The sequence below is a fragment of the Rosa rugosa genome, chromosome 2 (assembly GCF_958449725.1).
Source record: "Rosa rugosa chromosome 2, drRosRugo1.1, whole genome shotgun sequence".
NCBI classification, from domain to species: Eukaryota; Viridiplantae; Streptophyta; class Magnoliopsida; order Rosales; family Rosaceae; genus Rosa; species Rosa rugosa.
In genome coordinates, this window is record NC_084821.1 from 18,234,884 (window position 1) to 18,262,343 (window position 27,460).

At 39.9% G+C, this 27,460-nt stretch overlaps 2 protein-coding genes across 2 annotated transcripts; both read right to left on the reverse strand.

Annotated features, from left to right (window-relative positions):
- Nucleotides 1-7,201: 7,201 nt before the first annotated feature.
- On the reverse strand, nt 7,202-8,005 carry LOC133730478 (uncharacterized). Its single transcript, XM_062158060.1, has 2 exons — nt 7,855-8,005; nt 7,202-7,734 (listed from the first exon to the last, which is right to left on the reverse strand). The coding sequence occupies exons 1-2, from the start codon at nt 8,003-8,005 to the stop codon at nt 7,202-7,204; spliced, it is 684 nt and encodes a 227-aa protein (XP_062014044.1).
- An 8,371-nt stretch (nt 8,006-16,376) lies between these two features.
- Nucleotides 16,377-21,120, reverse strand: LOC133732322 (uncharacterized). The gene is made up of 10 exons (XM_062159850.1): nt 20,657-21,120; nt 19,915-19,945; nt 19,645-19,793; nt 19,272-19,363; nt 19,143-19,150; nt 18,970-19,041; nt 18,637-18,804; nt 18,309-18,404; nt 17,304-17,423; nt 16,377-16,760 (listed from the first exon to the last, which is right to left on the reverse strand). Exons 1-10 carry the CDS (start codon nt 20,674-20,676, stop codon nt 16,635-16,637), a joined length of 882 nt encoding a protein of 293 aa, XP_062015834.1. The 5' UTR covers nt 20,677-21,120; the 3' UTR covers nt 16,377-16,634.
- Nucleotides 21,121-27,460: the final 6,340 nt, after the last annotated feature.

Consider the following 27,460-nt stretch of genomic DNA (forward strand, 5'->3'; position numbering starts at 1 on the left):
GGCGATTTCTAGAGAGAGGAGCTGTGCGAGTTCTAGAGCGAGAAGCTCTGCGATTTCTAGTGAGAGAAGCTCTGCTGCGATTATCACATGGAGTGAGATCGGGCTCTTGTTTGTGTTCCTCCATCGAGGTTTGATTCTTTTCTTCATCGATCTCTAATTGTTTGATTTTAGCTCAGTTTTATCTGTTTGATTTGAATTTCTAGGTCTTTTTGTGTACGAATTGCTGTGTTAATTTCGAACTGATTTTGGAGAATATGAGCTTCGTGTTAACTTTGAACTAGTTATGAAGTGTTTTTGTAGTTCTGATTTAAATTTCTAGGTCTTTTTGTGTACATTGTGTTACTTTTGAATTTCTGTGTTAACTTTGAACTGATTTTGGTGAATCTCAGCTTCGTGTTAACTTTGAGCTGGTTGTGAAGTGTTTTGCAGTTCTGACTGTACTATTAGGGGGCAATAATGTGTTTTAATTGTTATCCAGTCTCTATAATTGTTGGTTAGTGATCTTTTCCTTTGTGTACGTTCAGAGCAATTTGTTACAGTTTCTGAAGTGTTTTGGTAGTTCTGACTACATTATTGGGGGGCAATAATATGTTTATTAGGGGGCAGTAATATGTCTTAAGTGTTATGAAGTCTCTATAATTGTTGTTAAGTGATCTTTTCCTTTGTGTTCATAGTAATTTGGTACTGCTTCTGATGTGTTTTGGTAGTTCTGATTGTATTACTGGGGGCAATAATATGTTTATTGGGGGCCAATAATAGCTTTGTTTTGTTATTTTTTTGCAGGAATATGGCTGATCCTTTGGTTGCTAGGTACATTTATTCTAGAAAAGGTTATATGATTCCTCTGAATCAATATATGAGCTATTCTGACTTGTGTGAAGACATTTTTTGTACGTTCTAGTTTTTGCCAAGTGATGTTATTGAGCTTCAGTATTCAGTTCCTAGTTGTGAAGTACTTTCGTGTTGATATGTACAAGAAGAGCTACAATTTTCCTATTCGGCCGATAACCATTGTTGATATGTCTTCTTTTGAATCTGCTACTGACTTTATATTACCTCCCCTTGCGAAGAGGCCACTCGGGAAGCCTAGGGTGAAGCGATTCAAGTCTAATGGAAATGTTGAAAAGAAGCTAATTCGTTGCGGCCGTTGCGGCAAAATGGGGCAGTCTGATAGGAGCATTTTAATGCGACGTTTTAACTGCTATTTCCCTACATTTCCTGCGTTATTTCCTTAAAGAAACCCTGTTTAGGAAAGTTTCCATTCTTCGATTGGGAAAGTTCCTAATTGTAGAAAGTTTCCGTTTTGTAGTTTCTATTTCTCATTTTTAGAAAGTTTCCCATTTTAGTTTAGGAAAGTTTCCATTTCTTATTTTAGAAAGTTTCTATTTTCAGGTCCTTGGAATAAATAAGTTGAAATGAGCTTATAAATGGAAAGAGGAGCTAACCAACGTTGGAGGGAGACAAGATGAGATACAAAGGGTTGCATAAATGAGCAGAAATGAAGAAAAGAAGCTTTCCTGTTTCAACCAGGAAATCCTGTCCAGAAGAGGAAACCCTGCCAAAACGAGACTCTTGAGTCAACCAAGAATGGAAATCGAAATGATGAAGTGTCATGGCGTGAGAGAAGCTTCTTGAAGACCTTAGAAGATGACATGGCAAGGAGGTGACGCAAGAAGGCCCGAGAACTCTCTAGAATTAAATTGGATTTTCGGCAATGGACAAAAGCCCATGAAATCAGGGTTTTGTGACGCAAAGGAGTATATGTGGAGCGTTTGCCGTGATATGCCAAGAGGAAAAGAAGGAAAGCAACGTGAAAATAAAGAGGAGAATAAAAGATTATGCCAAGAGATTTTCTAGGGAGACTTTTAAGGAAGGAAATATTCTTGGAGGAGTAATTTTGTGTGATTGCCGTGAAAAGGGAGAGAGAATGTGTGATGCCAACGTGAAAATCAGAAAATAATCAAGGAGATGACGCCAAGAGAAGAAATAGGGAGAAGTTTAAGGAAGGAAGAAGTGTGGACAACAAGAAAAAGCTCAAAAGGCGTCTAGATACATTCCCTACTTTCTCTAAAGAGTTTTGGCCGAAATTGAAGTATAAAATCAGAAATTATCTTATATATTTCTGCAACTAAATATTAGGGAGGTATTTTAGAGAGTTTTGATTGGTTGGACCACATCACAGGGCTTACTTGGCAAGCTATCATTGGAGGAAACTATGTGGAATTATCAATTTAATTCCGTGAGAATTATTAGAGAAATACACGGCTTGGAGAGCAAGGAGGCCGTCCCCTATATAAACTCTCTCTATTGTCACGTCTAGGGTTCCTCTCGACACACTTTACTCTCCCATAATTTAGAAAAAAAAATCATATAGTTAACGTCTAGCCTCTCCTCCTCTCTCCATTCTCTAGTTCATCTTTGGCGTTTCAAGCAAGGCAAGGAAGAAGGAAGAAGAAGCCGCGAGCATCCCTCCACCATCCACCTTGGAGCCGTGAAGCTTGAAGATTTGCTTTCAAAGTTCAAGTTCAACGTCCAAGACCTTCATTCCCATCTCCATTCACGGTGTAATTCAACCTTGGCCCTTGTAATCACTTTTGATTTTTCCTTGCTTGAATTCGTTGGTTATGTTCTAGTTAACAATAACATTTGAAATAAGAGTTTAATTCCGAGTTCTATGATTGAATAAATTTCAGATTCCTATATTGTGATTCTTAAGTTGCTTTTGTGAGATTGTTTAATTAAATTTATTTAATCGAAATCCTTTATGTGTTAATCTTGTGTGGTTCGAAACATATAGGGTTAATATATAATTGTTGCTAGATTTAAGAACATGATTCAACTTATTGTTTTGTGAACTTGAATCAAAAGTAGTAAAGGTTTTGGACAAAAACCGAATTTAATTGAAAATGATTGCAATTAGATGGACTTTTTCATACTAAGTTGTACACTTGAGTTGATATCCTTTCTTGTGTTCTTCATGCGTCTAACATGTTATGATTGCCTAGCTTTCTAGAACTTGAATGCATGCATGTTTGATAGGATTAATCTTTGTGCTTTCACTTAGGTTAATTAGCATTGGAAAGTAAAATATGGGAAATTATTTGCTTTGAATATTTCACATGATCAACTATTTCTCATGACTTAAGATGAACAATATTAGGGTTGAGTCGAATTTGATTATGAATTTGGTTTTGATCTTTGTTTCATATGTTCCATTTTTGTATTTGTGTTTATATATTTTCTTTGCTTGGTTTCTTTTAATTTTCGAAATCCTAAATCCAAAAATTCCCCTTAATTCGTAAATATGTTTATACTCTCTTTTATTTTTGTAAATAAAATACTTTGTTTTAATTTTAATTGTTTATTTGTTTGACAATGACAGGTGTACCCTCAATCCCCGGATTAGATCGATCCCTACTTGCTTATACTATTGATGATATTTTTAGGGTTAAATTATATGCTTGCTTTTAGCGTATCACAGTCATAACAAGTTGAGCTGCACAGAACCTCTTGTTCAGCAGTAGTACATGTTTATGTAAAGAATTATTAGGTTTTACAGTTTCTATTGGGGGGCAGTAATAGGTTTATTGGGAGGCAATAATTGTTTATATTCAGGCTCATTGAACCATTTTTCTTTTGAGAATGATTGATACTAACTTTTAATTTGGTTTCTGTTGCTTTTAGAGAAATGGATTAAATTTTGAACAGGTTTGAGTTTGCAATGATTGCTTACAGGTGGTTTATTGGGGGGCAATAATTTGTCTATTGTCCCCCAATAAACCTGATTATTTGGGGACATTATTTCATCATGTGATTTGAAACCCAACTATACTTTTGCAAACTAATTTAAAACCCAACTGAGTTTCTTCTAACCATCTTTATAAAGATTATTGGGGGGCAATAAAAATTTTATGAACCTCCAATAATCCTAATTATTTTGTGGATTGAATCTATCAACAATTTGTTGAAAGGACCTGTAATAATTTGAAGGTAACAGAAGTATTTCATATCATCTAAATCATGTCATTTCACCATAATTTGAAAATAAGTTTAATATGAGAATTTACAATCCCTATTTTTGGAATCCCTAAGTTAAATTCCTACTTTCAAAATGAAGATCCTACTTTACAGTACATTGGATATCATGTTCAGGACTTCAGTCTTCACTTTCTCCAAGCTCCATCAAGGGTCATGATTCTCTCTAACATTCTTTTCCTCATGCTGTCCCCAGCTTCCTTGCTTGGTTCCTCCCCCTTTATTATGCTCTCCATGAAATGAAGCATAAAAGATCTGTAATCGCTGCTGATCTTTTGTTCTGCGTGCTAAACAAAACCGAAATGATCATTTATAATCAAACATCCTAGCACATTATTGGAGGACAATAATATGTCTATTACCCCCCAATAGACCATCAAAAAAATCACCACTTTCTATCGTTCACAGATTATTGCACTTTAATAAACACAAAACAACAGAAAACTTTTCAAAGCCTCAATTACAATGATTAATGAACCACAGTCAAGACATTTTTTTTGGGGGGGGGGGGGGGCAATAATCTGTCTATTCCCCCCAATAGACCATAAAAAAAACACTTCACTTTCTATCATTCACAGATTATTGCACTATATAGCCCCAATTACAATGATTAATGAACCACAGTCAAGACATTATTGGGGAGCAATAATCTGTCTATTGCCCCCCAATAGACCACCAAAAAACCACTCTAATTACATTCAATAGCAGATTAATGTACTTTAATAAACAGTGCAGTGATTATTGGCCCCCAATAGAAAGTCTATTGGGGGGCAATAATCTTTTTTTTTTTTTGGTTTGGACTCCACAACAATAGACTTTCAATCAGTCTGCATTTTCACTCAATTAACAGTTTATAATCAAAAAACAACTTTCAAAACAGTATTTCACACGTATGAACCAGAAATCCTAGATTTCACATATTTTCACACATGCAAAGTCAATTTCACAGATATGAACCAAATTGAAGTTATTAGCAAGTTTAAATCGAAGGTTTATGTAATTGATTTCACAGAAAACCTGAAAATCTGAAAAAACGAATCGGAAATTCAATTTTTACCTCTTTCGATATTTCCGAAGCCGGAGAAAATAGAACCGTTGCCGGACCTTGAATCCTAATCGCCAGTGTTTGGTGAGTATCGTGGTCGTTTACCCAGAGTTAGAGTTAGAGAGAGAGAGAGAGAGAGAGGGAGAAAGTTTGAAACTGTTTTGACTTGTGAGAGAGAAAACTGAATAGAGTCATGGTGTTAGTGGGTAGTGGCACGTTTATAATTTCTTTCTTCTTTTTTTCGGAGCCCAGAAGTATCGTTGCACTGTTAGTTTGGGTAAGTGGGCGCAAATATCTATAGGTGGAGTGTTTGGGTTTCTGTTGGGCTTATTTTGGGTAAGTGGTCACGGCCCCTTTTTGAAATTCATCCTATCCTACAAGCAAAACAGTTCTTGGCACAAAAAACCAGCTAGCTCCATTTATGCATGGGGTTATGAGCATATGTGACAAGCCCGGTCCATTACTCCTAGCATTCTAAAATGTTTACTGTTTGCACATTTTGGTGCAACTAATATTTGTAGAAGTGAATTTTCAAAAGAATTGTTCTTAAGACTCACCTCAAGGTGTATCTGTTCATACACTCCACTTGTGATTAGTGAATCATTTCACACTTTTATATTAGATTCATTTGTAAATCGTCATTCAATGCTACCTGATCACGTGTATCAAAAGAATGGATCACTTGTCATGAGAATCTAAATTGTTACGAAAGTAATTTATTTCGATATATCACTACAAATATCAATTAGATGTGTTTTATGATGATATTTAAAGAGTTGTTAAAATAAATAAATAAACAGTTCTGATCATGAATTTGTAAGGCGAAGATTTGCTAACCACAACTTTGGTGAATTGTGAATTTGAAGTTCGTTCACCTATGAACCTAAGAATTTACATTGCATTATTTAGCCTTATATAGATATCTTATACCTTTTTTTTTTTATCAAAGAAGAACATCATTAATAGACGAAGATTACAATGAGTTTAGAAGCTAGAGTTTCCCGAACTAATCAGAGGAAAGCCCTGCCCAATTAGACTTCATACGCAAAGTCTGTATTGACACACTGTTGGAGCCAACTTGGCCCCGACTCCAAACAAAGAAAAGGCTGACTCAACTTTAAGGCTTCCTTTGCTAAGCGGTGTGCAACCTTGTTGCAGTCCCGCTTCACAAATCGCCAACTACAAACTGCAAAAGACTTAACTAACTGCCTGACCTCGTCTAGCAAATGACCCTCCAACCTAAGATCTTCACTTTCATCATGCAATGCATTTAGAAATGTCATTGCATCCCCTTCAATTTCCAGCATGTTAAAACCAACATGAATAGAAAACCTGATACTATGTAGCAATGCCAACGCTTCAACTGCCCTTAGGGAGAGATTACCTACTTGAGGAACAGCTAAAGCACCTTTTAACCTGCCCTCATGATCTCTAAACACAGCGCCCAAACCACTGACCCCATTTTTGGAATCAGTTGCACCATCGAAGTTCAGTTTCAGTCGCCCCAAAATAGGAGGTTGCCATGTCGTTACTTGCTCTTGCGCAGAACTCCTAGTCAACGTATCATTTTTGTTAGTACTCCCCACCTTGGTGAACTGAGCATGCCACTCCCCTGCAGCTTGTACCATCTCATCCGGGCCCAGCTGTCTCTCCCCATGCCTATTCAAATTCTTGTTCCTCCAGAGCCACCAAACAAGAAAACAGAAGCTCTCCATATCACTACCAACTGCTACACTACTAACATGAGTAAATAAGTCCACAAGAGAGGGTTCTTTCCAAGTCTTGCAAACTTCACTCAAGAAAGTAAGCTTCCAAACACTTTTTGCTTTTGGGGAGTCCCAAAAAAATGTGAATAGCTGATTCCATGGAACTACCACATTGCCAGCATGTCGCATCCGAGACAATCTTTCTTATGGACAAATTTTGAGCACAAGGTAGGAAATTATGGGCAATGCTCCATAGTAAAAGCGTGACCTTCTGTGGAACATTCAATTTCCATACCTTTCTCCAAAAGTCTGAAGCTGTTGAAGAGCTGGAACTAGCCACAGGAGGTTTCTTATTTTCTTGTAGATCACAAGCTACCTAGTAGCCTGTCTTGACAGTGAAAATCCCATTTTTTGTCTAGTGCCATACAAGTTTATCTGGAGTAGTTCTCAACCCCATGGGCAGACCAAGAATCATTTCTGTCTCATGTGACAAGAATAAAGATCTCACCATAGGAACATTCCAAGCCCCCGATTCCGTGAACAGCCTTTCAACTTTCCAGTCCACCGGGACGTTAATAGGTGAAACCACTCTGAAACTTGTTGGGCACGGCAGCCACCTGTCAGACTTAATGCTAACTCTTTTTCCATCGCCAATACGCCATCTAGTACCTCTGTTAATGACTTGTTTACCCCATATCAGTCCTCTCCAAACCGCCGACGGAGAAGTTCCCACAGTAGCATCTAGAAAACAAGAATTTGGAAAATACTTTGCTTGCAACAACTCACTAACCAAAGATGATCTACCCCAGAAGATTCTCCAAACTGTCTTTGCAAGCATGGATTGATTGACAGCTCTCAAATCCCGAAAGCCCAAACCTCCATCTTCCTTCCTCCTACACAGTCTCTCCCAATTGCACCAATGTATACCTCTCACTCCACCTCCCTTCCCTCACCAGAATTGACTAACCTTAGATTGGAATTTTTTGCAGACGCTAATTGGCAATTGGAACACACTCATGGAATAAGTAGGGATAGCTTGTGCAACTGCTTTTATTAATACAAGCTTACTTGCTTTAGAGAGGAACTTCCCTTGCCAATCTTGAAGATGGGAATCCAATCTTTCATTCATCTTCCGGAAAACTTCTTTCTTGTTTCTTCCAATTGTAGTAGGGAGCCCCAAATATTTCTCATGAAACTCCACAATTGATACATTGAGCATCTATTGTATTTCTAATTGCATCTGATCAGGCACATTAGGACCAAAAGACAAAGCAGACTTTTGAAAATTAATACGTTGACCCGCTGCACACTCATACAACAAGAGACACTGCTTCAAAGAAGTACAATCATGGATAGTAGCATTCACAAACAGTAGGCTATCATCAGCGAATAATAGGTGAGAAATAGATGGTGCAGATGGAGCTACTCATACTCCCTGAATCATGCCTAACTCATCTGCACGATGAAGCAACCCGGATAATCCCTCAGAGACAAAAAGGAATAAATACGGAGAGAGAGGATCACCCTGTCGAATTCCTCTTGTAGGCTTAAAATTCCCAACAGATTGTCCCTGCCAAAGAATGGAGAAAGAAACTGACCTCACACACCTCATTACCAGATTCACCCACTCATTAGCAAAGCCCAATTTCTTCATAACTTCTTCAAGAAAAACCCATTCCACCTGGTCGTAGGCCTTACTAATATCCAACTTTAGTACCATCTTCGGCGTGCAAGTCGTCTTGTGAAGACGAATAGTGTGAACTGTCTCGAATGCTGCAATAACATTGTCTTGAATATTCCTCCCTGGCACAAAGGCACTTTGGGTACAAGATATAATATCTGGCAGGTACTTCTTAAGTCTATTTGCCACTATTTTAGAAATAAGCTTGTACACAATAGAACAGAGGCTTATTGGGCGAAATTCAGTTACATGCTTTGGGTTAGAGATTTTAGGGATGAGGGAGATCAATGTATGATTGAACTCACCCATCTCCTTCCCCTCATTCAACACACCCAAGTAGAAATTACTCACATCATCCCCCACCACAGACCAGTAAGATTTGAAAAACAAAGCTGACATACCATCCAAACCTGGGGATTTCGTAGCCCCCATGTGTTTAAGAGCCAACTCGATCAATTTCCAATCTCTCAAACTTCTGTAACAGTTTACTATTTACCACATCGATCACCTTCTGTGGGATTGTATCAAGTACCAAATCCATATGACTGCAACCTTCGGAAGTGTAAAGATTGGAGAAAAAAGAAACAAACGCTGCCTGAACATCCTTCACCTCTTCACACCAAACTCCAGCCTCATCAAAAACGCCCACAACTTTATTATGCTGACCACGACCTTTAGCATATGCATGGAAGAATTTTGTGTTTTTGTCTCCTCCTTGCAACCAATCGATACGAGATCTCTGCTTCCAAATTGATTCCTCATACTCCGCATACCTTTCCAGTTCCTCTTTAATAGTTGCTCTCTACTTCCTTTCTGCCTCGGTAGAAACATCAATAGGAAACTGTTGCAACTTATTTTTTAATTCCACAATCTTCCTTGGAACATGACCCAGGACATTTTTATTCCAATCTTGTAACCTGTTTGCACAGCTGCCCAACTTGGAGAAGAGATCATCAAATTCCCTTGACTCCCATACCTCTTTTACGATGTCTGCACACTGGTCTTCTTTAGCCCAGAAGCTTTCAAACAAAAATCTTCTATTACTTTTCTTTTATTTTGGCAGACCAACCCCTAAGACGTCAAATAAAAGGGGGAGGTGATCACTTGCTCCCACGTCCAAATGGAAGACATGTATATTAGGAAAAGAAGCTGTTGCACCTGGATTAACAAAGCCCCTATCCAATCTCTCCGAAATTGTGCCACTAGTCCACGTAAACTTGGGTCCTGTAAATTCAATTTCGTGCAACAAACAGTCATTCACTACCTCAGCAAATCTCTCCATTTGACAAATCGGCCTAAGTCGCCCATCACTCTTCTCATCATCCCTGAGAATCTCATTAAAGTCACCGAAAATAATCCAGTCTTCATTGGGCAACATGTGTGATAGGCGACGAATCAACTCCCACGAATGGTGCCTTTCGCCAGTAGCCGGATTACCATAAAATCCCGTGAATCTCAGTCTTTTGTCATTCACCATTACAGTACCATCTATAAAACCAGGAGTTGCATCAAATACAGTAACTTGCAAACCATTCTTCCATAATAGCGCCAATCCCCCACCTTGTTTTCCAGTTCTATCCACAACTCTGCACTGATTATAACCAAGTGAACCACACAATTTAACCATCGCCTCTTTCTTCTTCTTGGTTTCCATCAAGAAAACTAAGTCAGGATCTTGAGCCCTAAGCAACTTCTTCAGGGCATTGAATGTGGACGGGTTCCCAAGCCTGCGCACATTCCAGCTTAAGATGATCATTGTTCGTGGTGGGCCCGGCCTTCGGGTCCCACCACTTTAGTTCCCTGCCCAGTAGAACTAGATCCTCCCTTAATCATGCCCTTCTTAGGGTTTTTCACTGGTGAGTTGTAAAGCAGTTGCTTGCCAGGAGAACGAGACAAAGTAAAGCCTTGAACTTTCCCACATTTAGTAGGAGACCTTCTCTTCTGCTTATGATCAACTTCCAAAAACCCGGCTTCATTCTTATTCGTTCCACTTCCCTTCTTCCTCCCTCCATGATTAGAGGTAGAAGTTCTCTCACTCGTATCCTCCAACTTAGAGCCCTGCTTCATAGGAGGAGAGGAGAGATATACTCTTCCAGTAACCACTTCTTCCACCACCGGGACATCGATTAGATTTGTTAGAGAGGCATGACCAGCCCCCGGGGTCGTTTCATTTTGAGGAGCATCAACCATAGCCACTTCACTTACCACATCAGAGACCCGTGTCATGTCATGTTCATCCCAAATCAACTTCCTTGTTTTCGACTCCCCAATATGTTGAACCCCACGTAAGACTCCTTCCTCCCTCCTATCAGAAACATATTCCCCATCCTCCCCTTCTTCTCTACCTCGTATCACCCCACACACTGGGTAATCAGGAACTCTCAAGGACCACACTTTCTTGCCTACATTCAGCCCAAAAGTTCGGCCTTGCAGTTGACCATAGAGATCGATTGAATAAACATCCTTAGAGAGAGAGTCTTCCAACGCCCATATTTCACATCTGTAATCTTCCCTTCGAATCTAGCTGCACAATTTTCCCCCACATGATCCAATACGCCACAATAGAGACAAAAATGGGGTATGTGTTCATACTCAAATTTCACCGTGCACAAGGAATCATCCCTTGGAGCAAGCTGCATACGAATACCTTTACTCAAGGGATCACACGTCTTCAACCCCACTCTTATTCGAAGAAAGCTCCCAGTACCATCCCCAAAACTCCCTGGATCGGTATAAACATATTCCCTAATGCTTCTTCCAATCTTCTGACCCGTCTCCTCAGTAAGAAACGCCGGAGGGAGTCCGGTAGCGCTAATCCAGAATTTTTGCACCAGCAATGAGACCTCGCCAGGATTTACCAGGCCATCGGATGGAGCCAGAGCCACCAAGGCATTATCAAAAGACCAGGGGCATCCATTTAGAACTCTTTGTCGATCACCATCCGAGTTGAAAGAGAAGACAAATCTACCCGAGTCTTCCCAATCCAGAATGGAGAAGCCCTCCTTCGTCCTCCATATCTTTTTTAGGATACTTCTGAATGACTCCTTATTCACACTCTTATTAGAAATGACCTTGCCAATCAGCCAAAACCTCTTGGCCATAAGCGTTGCAGGGTCATCCACCATAATAACTTCCAGTTCCTCCTCATCATGGATGGCCAGCCGCCGTGAAAAATCTCCCACAACCTCCTCCATCCAAAGCAACAGACTCACCCCTATCGACCACAACCACACCAGCAGAGTAACGAACCACCACATGCAAGGTACAAACACAGGTAGCGCCGCCACAGGGTGGTACTCGTCGTTCCAAACCCTAGGTTTCACTTAACCCTAACTCCACACGAGAAGGGACTTGCCATGTAACGGTTTCTTCAGTAGTTTGTTATCTTATACTTAGTTATGTAATTTTCAAGGTAAATCCAGGGTGGACCTAAGACATTATTTAGTTGTTCTTTTTTTATCAGAATAACGGAATTCATCATATTTAGAAAACTGAGCTTTTTTCCTTTTTAGTGGGGCTTCAAATCTAGTCAAGTTAAAGGGGTCATCCTCATGCCCATGTTATTCTTTACTAACAGATTAAGGGTCAAGTAGAGGTAAGAAATTTTGTCAAGAATATAGGGTCAAGGCTACTCTAAAAATTGTCTCACATGTTGAACAACCAGAAATTGAGATTGCTTCTCCAGAGAATGTCCACATTGAAGATATTGAGAATGGGGTATCAAGGAGCTATTAGATCCATTGGTTGCTCAAAACATTGATAATAGGCTTGTTGTTTTAGTTTATGCATCTGTTGATGAGATTGGGCCTATTGATTCAAGTGTGACTGTGTTGGCTGATCCAAATGAACCACATATGGCTATCATGGCTCCAACAATATCTACATGTAATGTCAATTTTTCGACTAGTAACAGTTATGAGATCATTGCTAAAGTGAAACAAGATGAGTCCATTGTTGCAAATGAATAAGAGATAGTTGGATTCCTCATAAAAGCTTTGGTTGACACTGAGGATTCTGCTTTAGTAGAACATAATGTTCAAAAGCTCTGTTGGGGTTGGGGTGATTTGAAAAATAAAGAACCTCTTGATCATACATTTTATGCTCAATATGAGATTTATTCTCCTAGCGTGAATGTTGTTGCAATAGAGAAATATTACTTTCTTTTTCTTTCTTTTTTCGAGGAGAAGTGATAATTTCATTAATGTGGTAATATTACTAAGGAACACACTATTCCTGCCTCGATAAAAGTGATGCCCCATACAGAATATTACATTTACATTTGCATCAACCTGATACCAATGGCAACAAAAAAATTATAGAGTACAAAGCAACAAAAAATAATCAACCCCTGGACCCAAATTTAAACTGTGTAGTAACCAAAACTCAATCGACAAGCTAAACACCCCCTTCTTCAACTGTCACTACCGAAGGCCAATCACATAGCCTTGCCAAACAATGGTTGCAACTTAATAAAAAAAATTAAAAATTAAAAAAAAATCTGGGACAAGGCCCAAGGACCCGATCTCACAACTACCATTCAACAAGCCCCTCCACCCCCGTAAAGTCGAACCCAAAAGAAGACATCCACAAATCCAACGCTACCATCTAAAAGCCCAATCACCCTACCCAGTCCTCAGAGCACCTCCTTCAGCAGCCAACTACCCGTCCGACTGAACTTGTCACAAACTCACAATCCAATACGACTAGAGCCTATGCCAAAGGGGGAACCCTCCTAAAACCTAGGTCAAGTGCATGGAGCGCTTTCTAGATGATTATTATTATTATTATTTTGGTTACATCCTCATTGGTGGTTTTTTTACCCTTCTAGACTGTTTTTTGAATCAAGGAAATAGTATATTCATCACAAGCTAGAATAGGCCGTTACATACCTTTCCGCTGTCATTTAAGGACATAGACAGATAAGAAGATAAAGGTAGTACCCACATGTGGTACACAGAAATAGACCTACTCATTATACATTCAAGTACGTAGAGGTAGCGGAAATCCTCCTTCAGTACTACTCTAGAGGCGCTAGAGAGACATTGGGTGCACATCAGTGCTTAGGTTCCTAAATACAAGGAAATTATTGTAAAAGACAAAGCTAAAAACATAGTAGTAAGCCCAACAACATCCAAAGGAGTAGTCCAACTTTAGAGCCCATCAAGCCAGCCTGGTCTCAGCCCATCCTCCCCTGACGACATGTCGTACGCCTCAAGCCCAGCTGCTCCGCCCGACCCATGCTGCCCTGATTTACGCCACCGCGACCTCTTGCCACTTCGACCCAAACCGCGCCACAGCACACGCCATCCTGAAGCACGCCGGTCCACCGCCTCACCCTCTGCCCATCGTCGATACAGAACCCATGTCGTCAGTCTTGATCAGCACAACCACGTTGCTGGTTGAGATGCGGCCAGAAAACACAAGCCGAAAGCTTTCTGCGACTACTTCGAGCGCAACCACCCATGGAATGCCCTCGAACCATATTGGATCGAATACCCGTTCGGCAGCAGACCTCAAGACGTCAGCGAGGCCGGAGGCCAGCACAGGTCGGGCGCTGCCGGACGAGGTCAAATACTCAAACGGAAAAGAAACCGGTCTTTGAGTTTTTAGGTTACCCCTCTGGACTGTTATTTTGTGTGTTGGTTGTTTTATATACAATTTTTTTAATGAAAAAATAAATGATTTCCCGAAAATCATAGGAGCTTGTTGGATCGCACATATTAATCTAGATCCAACTCACATATTAATCTGGATCCAACTCACAGTTGGACGAAACATCAAGACCAGATTTGAGCCCAAACCCATTTGTCCAATTCAAGTAGGTCCATATCATATCTCACCTACTTAACTTGGACGATTCCCTCTACTCTAATTTGGTAACGTTTTCATTTCCCTCATTTTTGGTTACCAAAACGAAGTCCCAGCGAATCAATCAGCGCCCAAGCTTTGATCATCTGTAAAACCCCACATCAGTTTCAATCAAGAAACCCCTCTTCTTCTTCTTCTTGCTGATCGTGAAAAACTTACCAGAGCGAAACCCACAAGAAGACGAAGATCAAGAAAGCATGGACGACAATGAAGACGAACAGACAAGTTCTCTTCCTCCCAAGAAGAGACTGAAACAACACCATCGTCGTCAGCCTAATCATGAAGGCAGCAGCAGTGAAATCCATTCTTGCAATGTCTGCCAGAAAAGCTTCGCATCACTCAAGGCTTTGAACGGCCACATGAAAATCCACGGCGGAAGCAAGTCCAAGGCTGCCAGGCCTCCGTTTCCGGCGCCGGAACCATCTGAAGACAAAGACGATGATGGTGTTAGTGCTAGTAGTTATTCCGATACCAACATAAAGAAAGATGTTGATGTAGCAAGCTTCTTGCAATACTTGAGCGATATCGAAATTCAGAGGAACGGGCCAAACGGGCCAAGGGAAGAAGGGTATTGTTGGAAGCAATGCAGTAGAGATTACAATGCAGAAGTCCGGCTTGGTTATGGAGTTTCAGGGAAGAAGGCAATGCCGGTTCCATACAAGGACAACCCTTCATCCAAGAAAGTGAAAATTGATGGTACAACTAGAACTGGTTCTGCTTTGGTACAGAAGAAGTTGACTGGAGGTAAAAGAAAGGCTTCTGTGGAAGATGATGAGAAAGGTGATCAAAGCAGAGTACCAAAATATTTCACAAGTAATATTTCAAAGAAGGTAAAGATTGTTGGCAGAGGTGAAGACCCCAAAAGAGACATGGTTTCACATGACCAATCCCGGAAGCTGCAGATTCCAAGAAAGCCCCAAGTTGAGTCAAGTAAAACCTTCCCAGCTTCACAAGCAACGGAGACTTTCAGCTGGAATTGTAAAAGTAGCAGATCGGCTAGTGCGAGTGTGAAAATAGGTGAATCTGGGTTTGGTACTAAGTATGCTGCAAAAAGTAGTACGAGTTTGAAAATAGGTGAATCTGGGTTTGGTGCTAAGTATGGAACAAAGAGTAATACGAGTGTAAAAATGGGTCATTCTGGGTTTGGTACCAAGTATGCAAAGAGTAATACGAGTGTAAAAGTGGGTGAATCTCGGTTTGGTACTAAGTTGGCTGCTCGTGCTCCTACTAGTACTAAAGAAGCTGCAGTGGAGGATAACAAACAGCATGTGTGCGAAATTTGCCACAGGACGTTTAAGACTTATCAGGGTCTTGGTGGCCACAGGAGGATTCATAATTCGAAAGGAGGAGTGGCGAAAGAAGCTCCTACAGCACCTGAGGTCAGAGCAGCGACAGGGCATGAAGATGGTGAGACTGGTGTAGACCCTCAAGGCCACAGGAGTGTTGGTAGTTCTAGAAGAGTATCAGTGAGAAAAGCTCCTGCTGCACCTGTGGTTAGAGCACCGTCTGATCATGAAGATGGTGGGAGTGATGAAGACCCTGAAGCAGCATTGCATGCAGAAGAAGCAGGGGCCAAAACTGAAGGGCGCCATGAAAGAGGTTTCAATCTCAACCAAGTCCCAGATGAGGATTCGGATGGAGCTGCTTAATGTGGTTGTTTATTAGCTGGAAGATTTAAAGGAAGCTGAATCAACTGCTCCTATTTGATCTCACTTTAAAAGTTCTTATAATTTGTTTTTCCCATAGAACATAGAATCCAGAGCAGGTTCACTTGACAAAGGAAAGGAATCTGAAAGTGCTGGTGAATCAGTAGTGTACATACCCAAATGAAAATGACGGAAACTGCAAAATAAAGAATCCTATAGTATGTTTCTTGTGTACATCTCTGTATCTCGTAGCTTTTTGAGTTTATAAAGCTGTCCTAGTATCTGTGGTATATTTTTCTTTAATTACTGAGAAAAATTATGAATGGGGTGCATTTCCACAAAGCCTGAAGTAAAATGCTCTGAAAACGCAACTGAAAGAAAAAGGACTGTACACAAGCAGAAAAAATTCTGGGTATTTCTTTGATAAAAATTTCTGGTCATTTACATGTTAGTTATACTACACTCCTTGCCAAGTTTATGCTGCCAGAAACGTCTCTTCACCCCTAGCATGTCAACTACAAATATCTGATATGCCTGGCGCACTCTAACATAAATAGGTGCACTCCACTGTTGTCTGATGGCCGCGATGTGACTTGGCACAAGCGTAGAGAACTTGCTCTCCTCTGAATGAAATACCCACTGAGGTGTTGGATTTAAGTTGATAGTTGAGTTGAGAGTTGAGACCTCTGGCCAAGATAAATGTCTTCACTTTCGGGTGATAATCTCTGGCCAAAATCGTCCATGCTCTTCACCAAAGTTGGCCTCCCATGTTTCTGCAGCTTCATCATGGAATAGCAGTCATTATCAATTGATGCATTATCAATTTGTGAGGAAGTCAACAGACTACATTTTCAAGTGTTTTTAAGACATAATATTCAACCCACAATGAAAAAATAAAATCGTGCATCAAACAAATTGATACTTTGTGTCTGATTTAAATTAATGCAAAGGAACAACTGACATTGTCCACAATGTGAAAGTAGTAGTGGTAAAATTGGAAATTACACGGCTGATATTATTCACAATGAAACCACAGGGACCAGATCGTAAATTTTAGTAAATTCCAGGGTATAAGAGAATTACTTTGGCTTTAAAAAGCAAGATACTACCACCAACACAGATAAGCCACAAGAAACTGAATATAGTCTCTTACATCAAATTACTAACTATTCAATTATATATTGATTAAAATCCCTAAAAGTTCCTTTTTATTTATTTCTTCTTTAGATAGCTAATGCAGTATATTATGGCATACAATCTCAGTTGATCATGTCAAGTTTAGAACCAAGAACCAATGAGTTGTCAGTTTAGAAATTTCATACCTCAGCTAATGAGTCGCTTTGTTGATCAAGTTCACGTAGCTGTTGCATAGTCATTCCAAACCATTCATCTATCCAAGCAAAACAATTGCGGTGACTTTCAAGGAAAAGAGCCCTTTCACCCTGTATAGAAATATAACGGGAAGTTAAGCTCCACAAAGATTTGAAGACAAATATATGGAAGATAAGTAATGCATTATCAAAATTAATGGATTCAGAGCATTACAAATTCCTGACAACTCGTTTTCATTTCCTTTACCATTGTACCTTTTATTCCACCTAAAATCATTCTAGCTACAAGCTATCCCTATGTGATATTTCTCTACAATTGTTTCTCTTTTATTCCAAGCATGTGATGCAAGACTGATGGACACCAAGGCAGACTCATAATTTTGTTTATAGAAATGGTGCAGTATGAAATTTCATAAGATGAATGTCTTTTTCATTTGTTGGGCTTTTAGAAGCTCTGATATGAAACATAACATTTTAGAACTTTCAAGCTGTCATATTTATATAAAATATATATTGCGTCAAGGTTCAGTTTCTACTTTCTCGTATTAATACAGGGTAGAATAGCAATTCTAAGCAACATAAATGGTTAGAAATATTTAAGTAACTCAAAGTTTGACATGCAAGGCAAGCATATTAGAGCATTCGAACAATCAGCTCGGCAAAAGTAAAATCCTATAAAAACCTTTGCAAGTGATCCTGCCCCTATCTATCTATATCTACGTGTGTGTGCGTGCGTGTGTGTTCCAACGACTACAAATACAGTAGAACAATCAATATAGATTGAGTGCAACACATTTGCACGAACTTTTATGTGTATGTTGCAAATTTCAATTCTGCAGCTCTTAAAATGTGAATTAATCAGTGGCCAATAAAAACAAACATGTCAATCATTCTGCTTGCAAATAAACTTTAGAAGTCAAGTTAAACAAAATAGTGACTAATGTTGAAATAATGCCATTTTCCTAGCTATTGGATGCACTAAGACCAGAGACATACCAATAGCAAAGCTTGTTCAAGTTTATAGCCAAATCCCCAATATGGCGCATCTATGGTGACCAACTTGTAGGCTGTCATAACTGGACTTGACGTATCCTGAAATTTAGGTAACAATTAACAGATTAGAGCTAGATTTTCCTGATGAAAACAGAAACAAAAAGCAGATGGTGCAGAGCAATTTTTTGCAATTTTTTACATAGAAAGTGCAAAGTCCAAGTATATAAAACTAAAGTTTATTCACTTGCAAAGAAACTTGTTTTCTTTCTTTATATGAGAGAGTGAGCCATAGATTCAACCCAAACAATTTACTGGTAAGGGAGATTCGAACCTGCCATCCCTCTAAAAGTGGACCACGGCCAGTCTTCTCTGATTTAAAATTAGAGAAGTCTGTATTGTTACTACCAACCACGTAACTCCAGTAATCCCTTGCAGATGAAGCTATATCAACAATTTCCACATCCCTGGCTGCTAATATTTCTTTGCTTAGACCATGTACCTGGTTTGTCGGTAAATGGAAAATACATTAAATTACAAATTTATTGCTACAGACTGAGTTCTAATTTTAATTTCTTCTCAAAAAGGAAAGAAAAAGTGAAAAAAGGAGTTTTGACTTTTAAGTCTGACTAAATCAGAGGGAACAGAACATTTTCAAGAAACTTACATTTTCGGACTGACCATTATCAGCCCTATGAACAGTTTCAATGGTCAACTGAAATTTGGTGAAGTATGGGCACTGCACAGATACAAAACAAATAATGCTGCTTCAGCAATCTTCAAAGGCAAAGAATATACATGGAATACTTATTATTTCAAAAGACAGACAAGAAATATTACCTTGATTACTGTACGATTGGGCATCCATTGAAGAGAAACCAAAGAGTCAAAAACCTTGTTAGATAAATTTCTTAAGTCTGTTTAACAAATGATATACACAGATAATAACAAGATAAAGACATGGCAAACCTGTTTTGCATCTTGGGTATGCGTTCCAGGCTTCCTCTTGCATGATGAGTGCATCTGCTGGTGCAAAAGTTGTAAGCCAAGTAGGAGCTTTGCTGGAATAAAAGGTTTTATGAGTAAGATAATGTAACCTTGAGATTCACAACAATTGACAGCATGAAGTGTATTAATCAATGAGCCACTCCAGTAAACAAATGACTAAGCAGTTGTTTCAAAATGTAAATCAATCATTAGTTCACTAACAATAAGGGTTTCTACAAGTTTATTTGTTCATTAGCAACCTGTACTTCAATGTTTCACGTACACCTATCACATGATAATTCAGCAGCAACTTAAATCATAAAATCAACTACATTACTATCTGTTTTGGAATTACCTTTGTAGACGATAAACCTTAGAAGTGTATTGACCCTTTCCAAAGACATCATCTTCAAAGGATTTATTCTCTAAAATTTCCACCCCTTCCGTACTATTCGTGTTCTGTTGCTGCATCTTTGTGACCATATATGCCTGAGCAACTTGATACTGCAATCCAAAGACATCATTTAACAAGCACTCCATAAGTTTTTGATAAGTGAAGTTCAACATTGCAATAAAACTAAGGATTCTACAGAATTAAAATCATAAATTCGGAGCTGCATTTTACCTCTTCTAGAGACATGGGCATCACAATACGACTTCACATGCAAGTCCCCAATTGGAGAGTCAGGAGTTAAGGAATACCTCAATACAAAACAGAAAACTGATTTCATCTATAATAAGACTTGCACAAACAAACTCAATATCGCCTTTTGTACATAATTCCTATATACGCCCATGGAATAAATGAGTACGTATACACCTACATACACATATGGTATGTATACAGTTGTACATATAAACATGGTTAACTAGATCAATAAACACGAGTAATTTACAAGAGAAAGTATCATGTATATTCGACATTTCACCTAAAGCCACCTTATACAAACTTGAAAGCAGCAATTAAAGTTTTCGCCATTAGTTTTTTTCGGAATGTAGAAGAGATTAGAAAACTTCAACATCTAAATCCTTCAATGTTTGATCACAGTAGCATAAACAAATATTCCAATAACTGCAGAAGTGAGACTAGCACAAGAAGGGCAACAACATAAACTAGAACACTACCAAACAAACCATTATACACAAGCAGATGCACCAAAATAACCCCTAATTCGTTCAGTTGGTCTGAACCCAATTCATGCCTCCACAGAACAAAGCCCACACCAAAGCAACAAATATCAAAACTTTAACCACTTCAATTTTCTCACCAACCAAAAAAACAGTCAGCGCAAAATTTCAAACCCAGAAACCATGATCAAATTGGAAGAAAAAAAAAAAAAAAAAAAAGCAAACCCAAAAAAGGATACAATTCCTTCATCAGAACCATCTCTACCCCAAAGTCTCAACCTTTAGCTTCAAATGTGGCACAGAAAACGAAAAGAGACAGAACCCAGATAGCAAAACGAGGACGAAGAATATCAGACAACGTTGAAGATGTCTTTGCTTAAGCGGGTTGCGAGAGATGTCTGGTTTTGTGGGATGAAAAATCTTTAGTACGTGTCTTATTGGTTGGCCTTGTAATAAAGGAAGGGCACGTCACGACTCACGAGTCACAACCCATAACTCACCAGCGCATTTTAGCCGACGGGGTCAATGATCGTGAAGAGTCACCAGTCCTTTTCTCACTGCCTCGTTTATTTTGACTTTCTGCGATTCTAGACCTAACCGCCGTCCAACGCGTTTTTGAAACCCGTTGCCACCGAGACGGCGTCGTTTCTGTTAGACTTTCCAGAGCAATTTCTAGGTCGGCAACGCTGAAGCTTTTGCCTTTTTGAGTTTTCTACTTTTCTATATTCCCTCTGAGATTGACCAGAAGAAATTTTTTTTTTTTTTTTTCTTTTATATTTAGAAAGGAACAAAATAGGTACGGCAGCCACAACAAGGTATGCTTAAGTTTGTTGTATCTATTTAAGACCACATAATCCGGCTGTCACATGCGATTAAGTGAATTTCCATTTATGAATCTTTTGCTTCTCCAGCTAAGTATAGGGTTCCTAATTATTATGTACCAACTAAATTATATTCCTTAATGATGCGTATAGGAGTTGTATGTTTCTCTTACTATAATCATCTTTGCTGTTTAAAGAGTATGATTTGGGTTTGCATTGCCCAAATTTAAGTTCCATGTGACAACATTTATGTGTTGTACTCATTAGAAAATTTTGATTATGATAAGCATTGCAAGTTTAAGACCCATTAGTTACAGAACTATTTATCAAACTTCAAGTTGACTAATGAAGAATGCTCATCTTACGACCGAGCAAACGAGGTTAATCGTGTGGTCGAGCAAATACGACATCATAGAGGTAAGCCTATTGAGTGTGCCCAATGCTCATCTTATAGCTAAACTGCTAAAATGTTAATCCTTTGGGTAAAAACTTGAAAACAACCATGAAATCCATTCATCTTGGTTATTAAAAGTCTATACTGGCTTCAATTATTACATTTATATGCACGGAGAGACACGCAACACTATTCTGAACGGGAAAAAATCATTAAAGCCAATAGAGAATAGCTAACTTATGTTCGATTGAAAATATGTAGGGAATAGTTGTTGGAATTATATGGAAATCTAGGATTGAGGTTCTTTTGACTTGGGTAATATGGGTTGAAGAAAGATTGAAGATTTCTTGATTGAATTTGTTATCAAGCTTTATGGATGATTTCAAAGATTTGAGTGTAATTTGTTCCAACACCAAATATCGGTTACGGCAACAAGAATCGAAACCTTAACCAAACTCCATTGGTTCGGTTTTCCTCGATTTCAAATTTAGAAAACGCACGACTCGAGTCGAACCAAACTTGTCGGTTCTGATTCTGAAAAAAAAAAATATATATATATATATATATATATATTTAAAACCCTAACCAATTAGCCCCAGCATAAGAATACCTATCTCCCCAATGGGACCTCATTTAATTTTATTTTCTTACTGTTTTAGGCAATCAATATTCAAGAGAAAATTGCTGTGTATTCTCATTGATAATAGGGGCCTCTTTATATAGAGGATTACAATGCATAGAATCTGAATTGTACAAGGAAAGATAATCATATAATGAATGGATATCTCTAAGATATTCTCCGAGATTATCTCTAATTAAAACTCAATTACCACTAGATCAAGTAACCTAGAGTTTGGGCTAGACACAATTTGGATTTACTTAAACACTCCCCCTTGTGTCGCCCAAACGCGGTGCTTCTCTCGTTGCCTCGTTAAAAACCTTGTCGAGTAACAAAAACCCAGTGGGACAAAAATAACCTCGGTCGAAGGAGAAAAATAGCACAACACGCCCTTCACATTTTGAGATCAACATGTAGACATCTCCCCCTGATGTCTGCGTCTCCCCCTGATGACTACGATCATGGGAGTTCAGATAACTTTCGCAAGCCATTGCTTGCAACATGTTTCTCGAACGTGGATTTAGGCAATGACTTGGTGAACAAGTCTGCCACATTGTCCTCAGATCAAACCTGGTTCACTTTGATCTTGAGGAGCTTCTATTGTTGCGGATTGTAGAAGAACTTAGGCGATATATGCTTGGTGTTGTCGCCCTTGATGTAGCCTTGTTTCATTTGCTCAATGCAAGTAGCATTATCCTCATAAATGCTAGCTAGTAGGCTCATCTGTGGTGGATTCCAAACCACAATTACTTCAAACACGTGTAACTATGGATCTAAGCCATATACATTCACGAACTGCTTCGTGAAGAGCGATAATCTCTACATGGTTCGAAGAAGTAGCGACTAAAGTCTGTTTAGTAGACCTCCAAGATATCGCGGTCTTACCCATGGTGAATATATAACCAGTTTGGGAACAACCTTTGTGCGGGTCAGAGAGATACCCAGCATCAGCAAAACCTTCCAAAACACTTATGTCATTTTGGGATGGGGAGAGGGAACGCAGACCACTGTTGGTGGCGTTCTTGACATATGATGGGTCCGAATCCATCGTCTCTCTGTAGGGATAGAACAAGCCCATATCAATCGTACCACTTAGGTATCGAAAGATATCTTTAACACCAGTCCAATGGCGTCGTGTTGGTGCAGAATTATATCTAGCTAACAAGTTCACTGCAAATGAGATGTCCGGTCTTGTGCATTGTGCTAAGTACAATAATGCGCCTATTGCACTTAGATATGACACTTCTGCCTCTAGAACATCTCCGTCGTCTCCTTTTGGACGGAATGGATCCTTCTTTGGATCAAGACTACGGACGACCATTGGGGTGCTTGAAGGCTTAACTTTGTCAGTATTGAAACGCCTAAGCATCTTTTGGGTATAAGCTGATTGATGTATCAGGATACCATCTTCACGGTGCTCAAGTTCCAAACCGAGGCAAAACCGTGTTTTCCCAAGATCTTTCATCTCAAACTCGGATTTCAAGTGTTCAGCGGTTTCCCTTAACTCTTTAAGGGTGCCAATTATGTTCATGTCATCGACATAAACCGCTACTATTGCAAATCCGGAACTTGTTCTTTTTATGAACACACATGGGCATAGTTCATTATTGACATATCCCTTCCCAATCAAGTAGTCACTTAGACGGTTATACCACATCCGTCTGGATTGCTTCAATCCATATAGTGAGCGTTTCAATCTTATTGCAAACGCGCTCCGTGGTTTAGAGCCACTTGATTTGGGTAACTGAAGTCCATATGGGACCTTCATGTATATCTCTGTATCTAGATCCCCATATAGATACGCAGTAACCACATCCATAAGCTGCATGTTCAGTTTTTCGGAAACTACCAAACTGACAAGATAGCGGAACGTGATAACGTCCATTACTGGAGAGTAGGTCACCTCGTAGTCGATTCCAGGGCGGTGTGAGAAGCCTTGCACCACAAGGCGAGCTTTATGCCTTACAATCTCGTTTCTCTCATTACGCTTTCTAATGAATACCCATTTATGACCAACTGGTTTGGTGTTGGGTGGTATTGGCACAACGGCCCGAATACCTTTCTCTTTGCTAGATAATCAAGTTCTGCCTGGATCGCATGTTTCCATTTTGGCCAATCAGCTCTACGTTGGCATTCATCAACGGAGCGTGGTTCGATGTCATCGGTCTCAATAATCTAACGCGCTACTGAATACGCGAATACATCATCAATTATGATGGAGTTTCTTTCCCACGTCCCATGTACACTAGTGTAATTTAAAGAGATCTCTACGTTCTCAGGGATAGGTTCTGACATTGAGGCGTCCCCCAAAGATGTCTCTTGGACATAATCATAATCCGGAACATTCTCATGGAACGGATTTTGAGTATCGATGATCAAAGGACTTGTTTGTCCCTCATTCGCTCGTTTTCTAGGGTGAGTATCCTTCGAACCAATTGGTCTACCGCGCTTCCTTGCAGGACCTGCGGCCATAGACGCCATATCACTGCCATTCTGGGCAGTGCTCCATCTCCTGGTGTCATGGGAGTGGCGTTACGTCTAGTATTTGGGACGTCAATCCTTGCAGGCACGTTTGCAGCAGGTATATGTGATCTCGTCACTTTAGCAACATCAGAAAACACATCAGGCAGAGTGTCTGTTACGTTCTGGAGCTCGATATTTCGTCGCACTTCAAGTTCGGACTGTGCGGTACGGGGATCGAGATGAGACATAGTGGGGACAGACCACGACAATTCCTGTCATTCCTGTTGAACATCTGTGTTCTTATCTCCCCCTAATGACGGGAAGACTGTCTCATCAAAGTGACAATCCGCAAATCTAGCGGTAAATAGATCGCCTGTCAAGGGTTCAAGGTAGCGGACGATAGTTAGAGATTCATATCCAACATAGATGTCCATTCGTCTCTGTGGCAGCGTAATAGGCACATAAATGGCACACCCAAAAATGCATAAGTGCGAGATATCAGGCTCGTACCCAGTCACTAGTTGTAAAGCAGAAAAAGGTTGGGTGGCAGTGGGTCGTAGACAAATTAGCGTGGCTGCGTGCAATATTGCATATCCCCAAGCAGAAACAGGGAGATTGGTGCGCATAACTAATGTCCGTGCTATCATTTGTAGTCGTTTGATAGTGGCTTCCGCGAGTCCATTTTGGGTATGAACATGGGGAACTGGATGCTCTACATCAATCTCCAGTGACATGCAATAGTCATCGAACGTTTTCGATGTAAACTCCCCAGCATTATCAAGTCGAATTGACTTAATTGGATGGTCTGGGTAGTGAGCCCGTAGACTGATAATCTGGGCTAGGAGTTTAGCATAAGCAGCATTTCGAGTGGACAACAGCGTGACATGTGACCAGCGTGTCGACGCATCAACCAATACCATAAAATATTTAAAAGGTCTGCATTGGTCCACAGATATCCCTTTGGATTCTCTGTAAGAACGGAATGAGTATTTTGGGATCCTTTGCGTAGGACGGTCTCAGTCCTAATTTCCCTAAGGAACAGACTTTGCAAAATGAGCGAGGGGCCTTAGAAGCAACCAATGAGGATTTTGGTTGGGCCTGAGCGTCGGAATCGCTATTAGAAGCAAAATTTGTGACTATATCACCCATCATGGCGTTGGAACCATGGGAAGTGGCACCCATGGCGCCATTGCCATGGGTGACGCCCTTTTTGGCGTTGTCAAGGACTCAAGGGGGACATGGGCGGCCCTAGGCCTGCTGTGGACGGCGGCTGCGGCGGCGGTCACACTAAGTCCGGGAATCAATCTTTGATTCTTGCTTCTTTTCACTCGAAAGAATGAATGTCCGTGTGAAGTTTTTAGTATACGGATCATCATGTCACAACCAAGATGTCCTAGTCGGTCATGCCAAAGCCAAAATGTGTCGGAATCCAAGAGATCTTCTCTTATGACATTATTGGATTCAATTGGTCGAATGGTAGTGACATAAAGTCCACTAGATTGACACATAAGCTTCTCTAAGATGCACTTTCGTCCGCAATCATTAGAGGTAATGCAAAGGAACTCTTTTCCGTTCTCAGTATGCGTTTCCGCATGGAATCCGTTGGCTCGGATATATTTAAAGCTCAATAAGGTTCGATTTGCCTTAGGAGCGTACAGAACTTCTGCGACATTAATCAAGGTGCCATTTGGCAAAAGGAATTGGGTCATTCCATGTCCTTGAACTAATCCTGATGGCCCAGCCATTGTAGTCACAGAGGAATATGTAGGCAACATCTCCAATAATAATTGCCTATGGCGGAGAATGGTGTGCGTAGTCGCACTATTCGCAAGACATTGCAGTTCTCCAGAATCCATTCCTAAAAGAAAAAGCTAGTAATTAAAAAGGAGTTATAAAGAAAAGAACTCAACTTTTATTAATAAGCCAACAGAATTACATCATTGTCTCTTTCACTAGAGAAAATCTAATCCAAAAACTAGCTAATGCAAAACAATGGTAGTCGTCTAACTTATTTCGGTAGCTCCAAAGCAAATGTGACCAGGTGAGTAGAGAGATGTCGGTGGAGCAAGGCTCGCTTAAGTACCATGTAGATACCTCTACTAGCAAGACTATTTTCTATGTCACCAAGCATAAGTAACACCCTCTTAGGGGGCCCACAAGCCAAGATGGGACCCAACCGCGACTTGCATCTTGTAACCCAATGTCCAAACTACGCCACGGTAGTCGGAAGCGGCCAATACCTCGCCGGGAAGCCACCTTCCCGGCCTTGCCAAGTTATCTCCATAATATGACTTCTACACTAGAATGGTGGGTTTAGCATCCCACATGGAAGAAAATGTAAGATGGAGGGGTTCCCTTACCTATAAAAGGGACCCCTCATCCCACTTAAACACCATTCCATTACATCCTCATGTAATCCTCTTGGGCCGCAAGGCTCAACACACATAGTTAAGCTTTCAAGTGGACGTAGTCTCCCACTAAGGCGGGAGACGAACCACTATACTTCTTGTGTCTTCTCTCTCTCTATCTTTTACGTTAATTAGACCCCTCGGTCACTAACATTAACATACCACTTATCTCAAAACCTTCCTAGACATCACACTTACTTTGGGTGAGCCTACTTTGAAGAAAAACTAAACCATTGGCATTTACTACAAAAATAATATGGCAATTGCCTACATCTCTTGGAAAATAAAAAGACTTAATCAAAATCGCCAGTTTTTGGATCTTGACCCTTAAAGTCTTC

Coding starts and splice junctions, on each gene's coding strand:
- LOC133730478 (XM_062158060.1), bottom strand. CDS start 8,005: ATGCTCAATGTATCAATTGTGGAGTTTCATGAGAAATATTTGGGGCTC. Junction 7,735..7,854: donor GAAGTTCCTCTCTAAAGCAA/GTAAGCTTGTAT, acceptor AATTCTGGTGAG/GGAAGGGAGGTGGAGTGAGA.
- LOC133732322 (XM_062159850.1), bottom strand. CDS start 20,676: ATGGTTCTGATGAAGGAATT. Junction 18,405..18,636: donor CACTTTTAGAGGGATGGCAG/GTTCGAATCTCC, acceptor CCTAAATTTCAG/GATACGTCAAGTCCAGTTAT. Junction 16,761..17,303: donor AAAGCGACTCATTAGCTGAG/GTATGAAATTTC, acceptor TCCATGATGAAG/CTGCAGAAACATGGGAGGCC.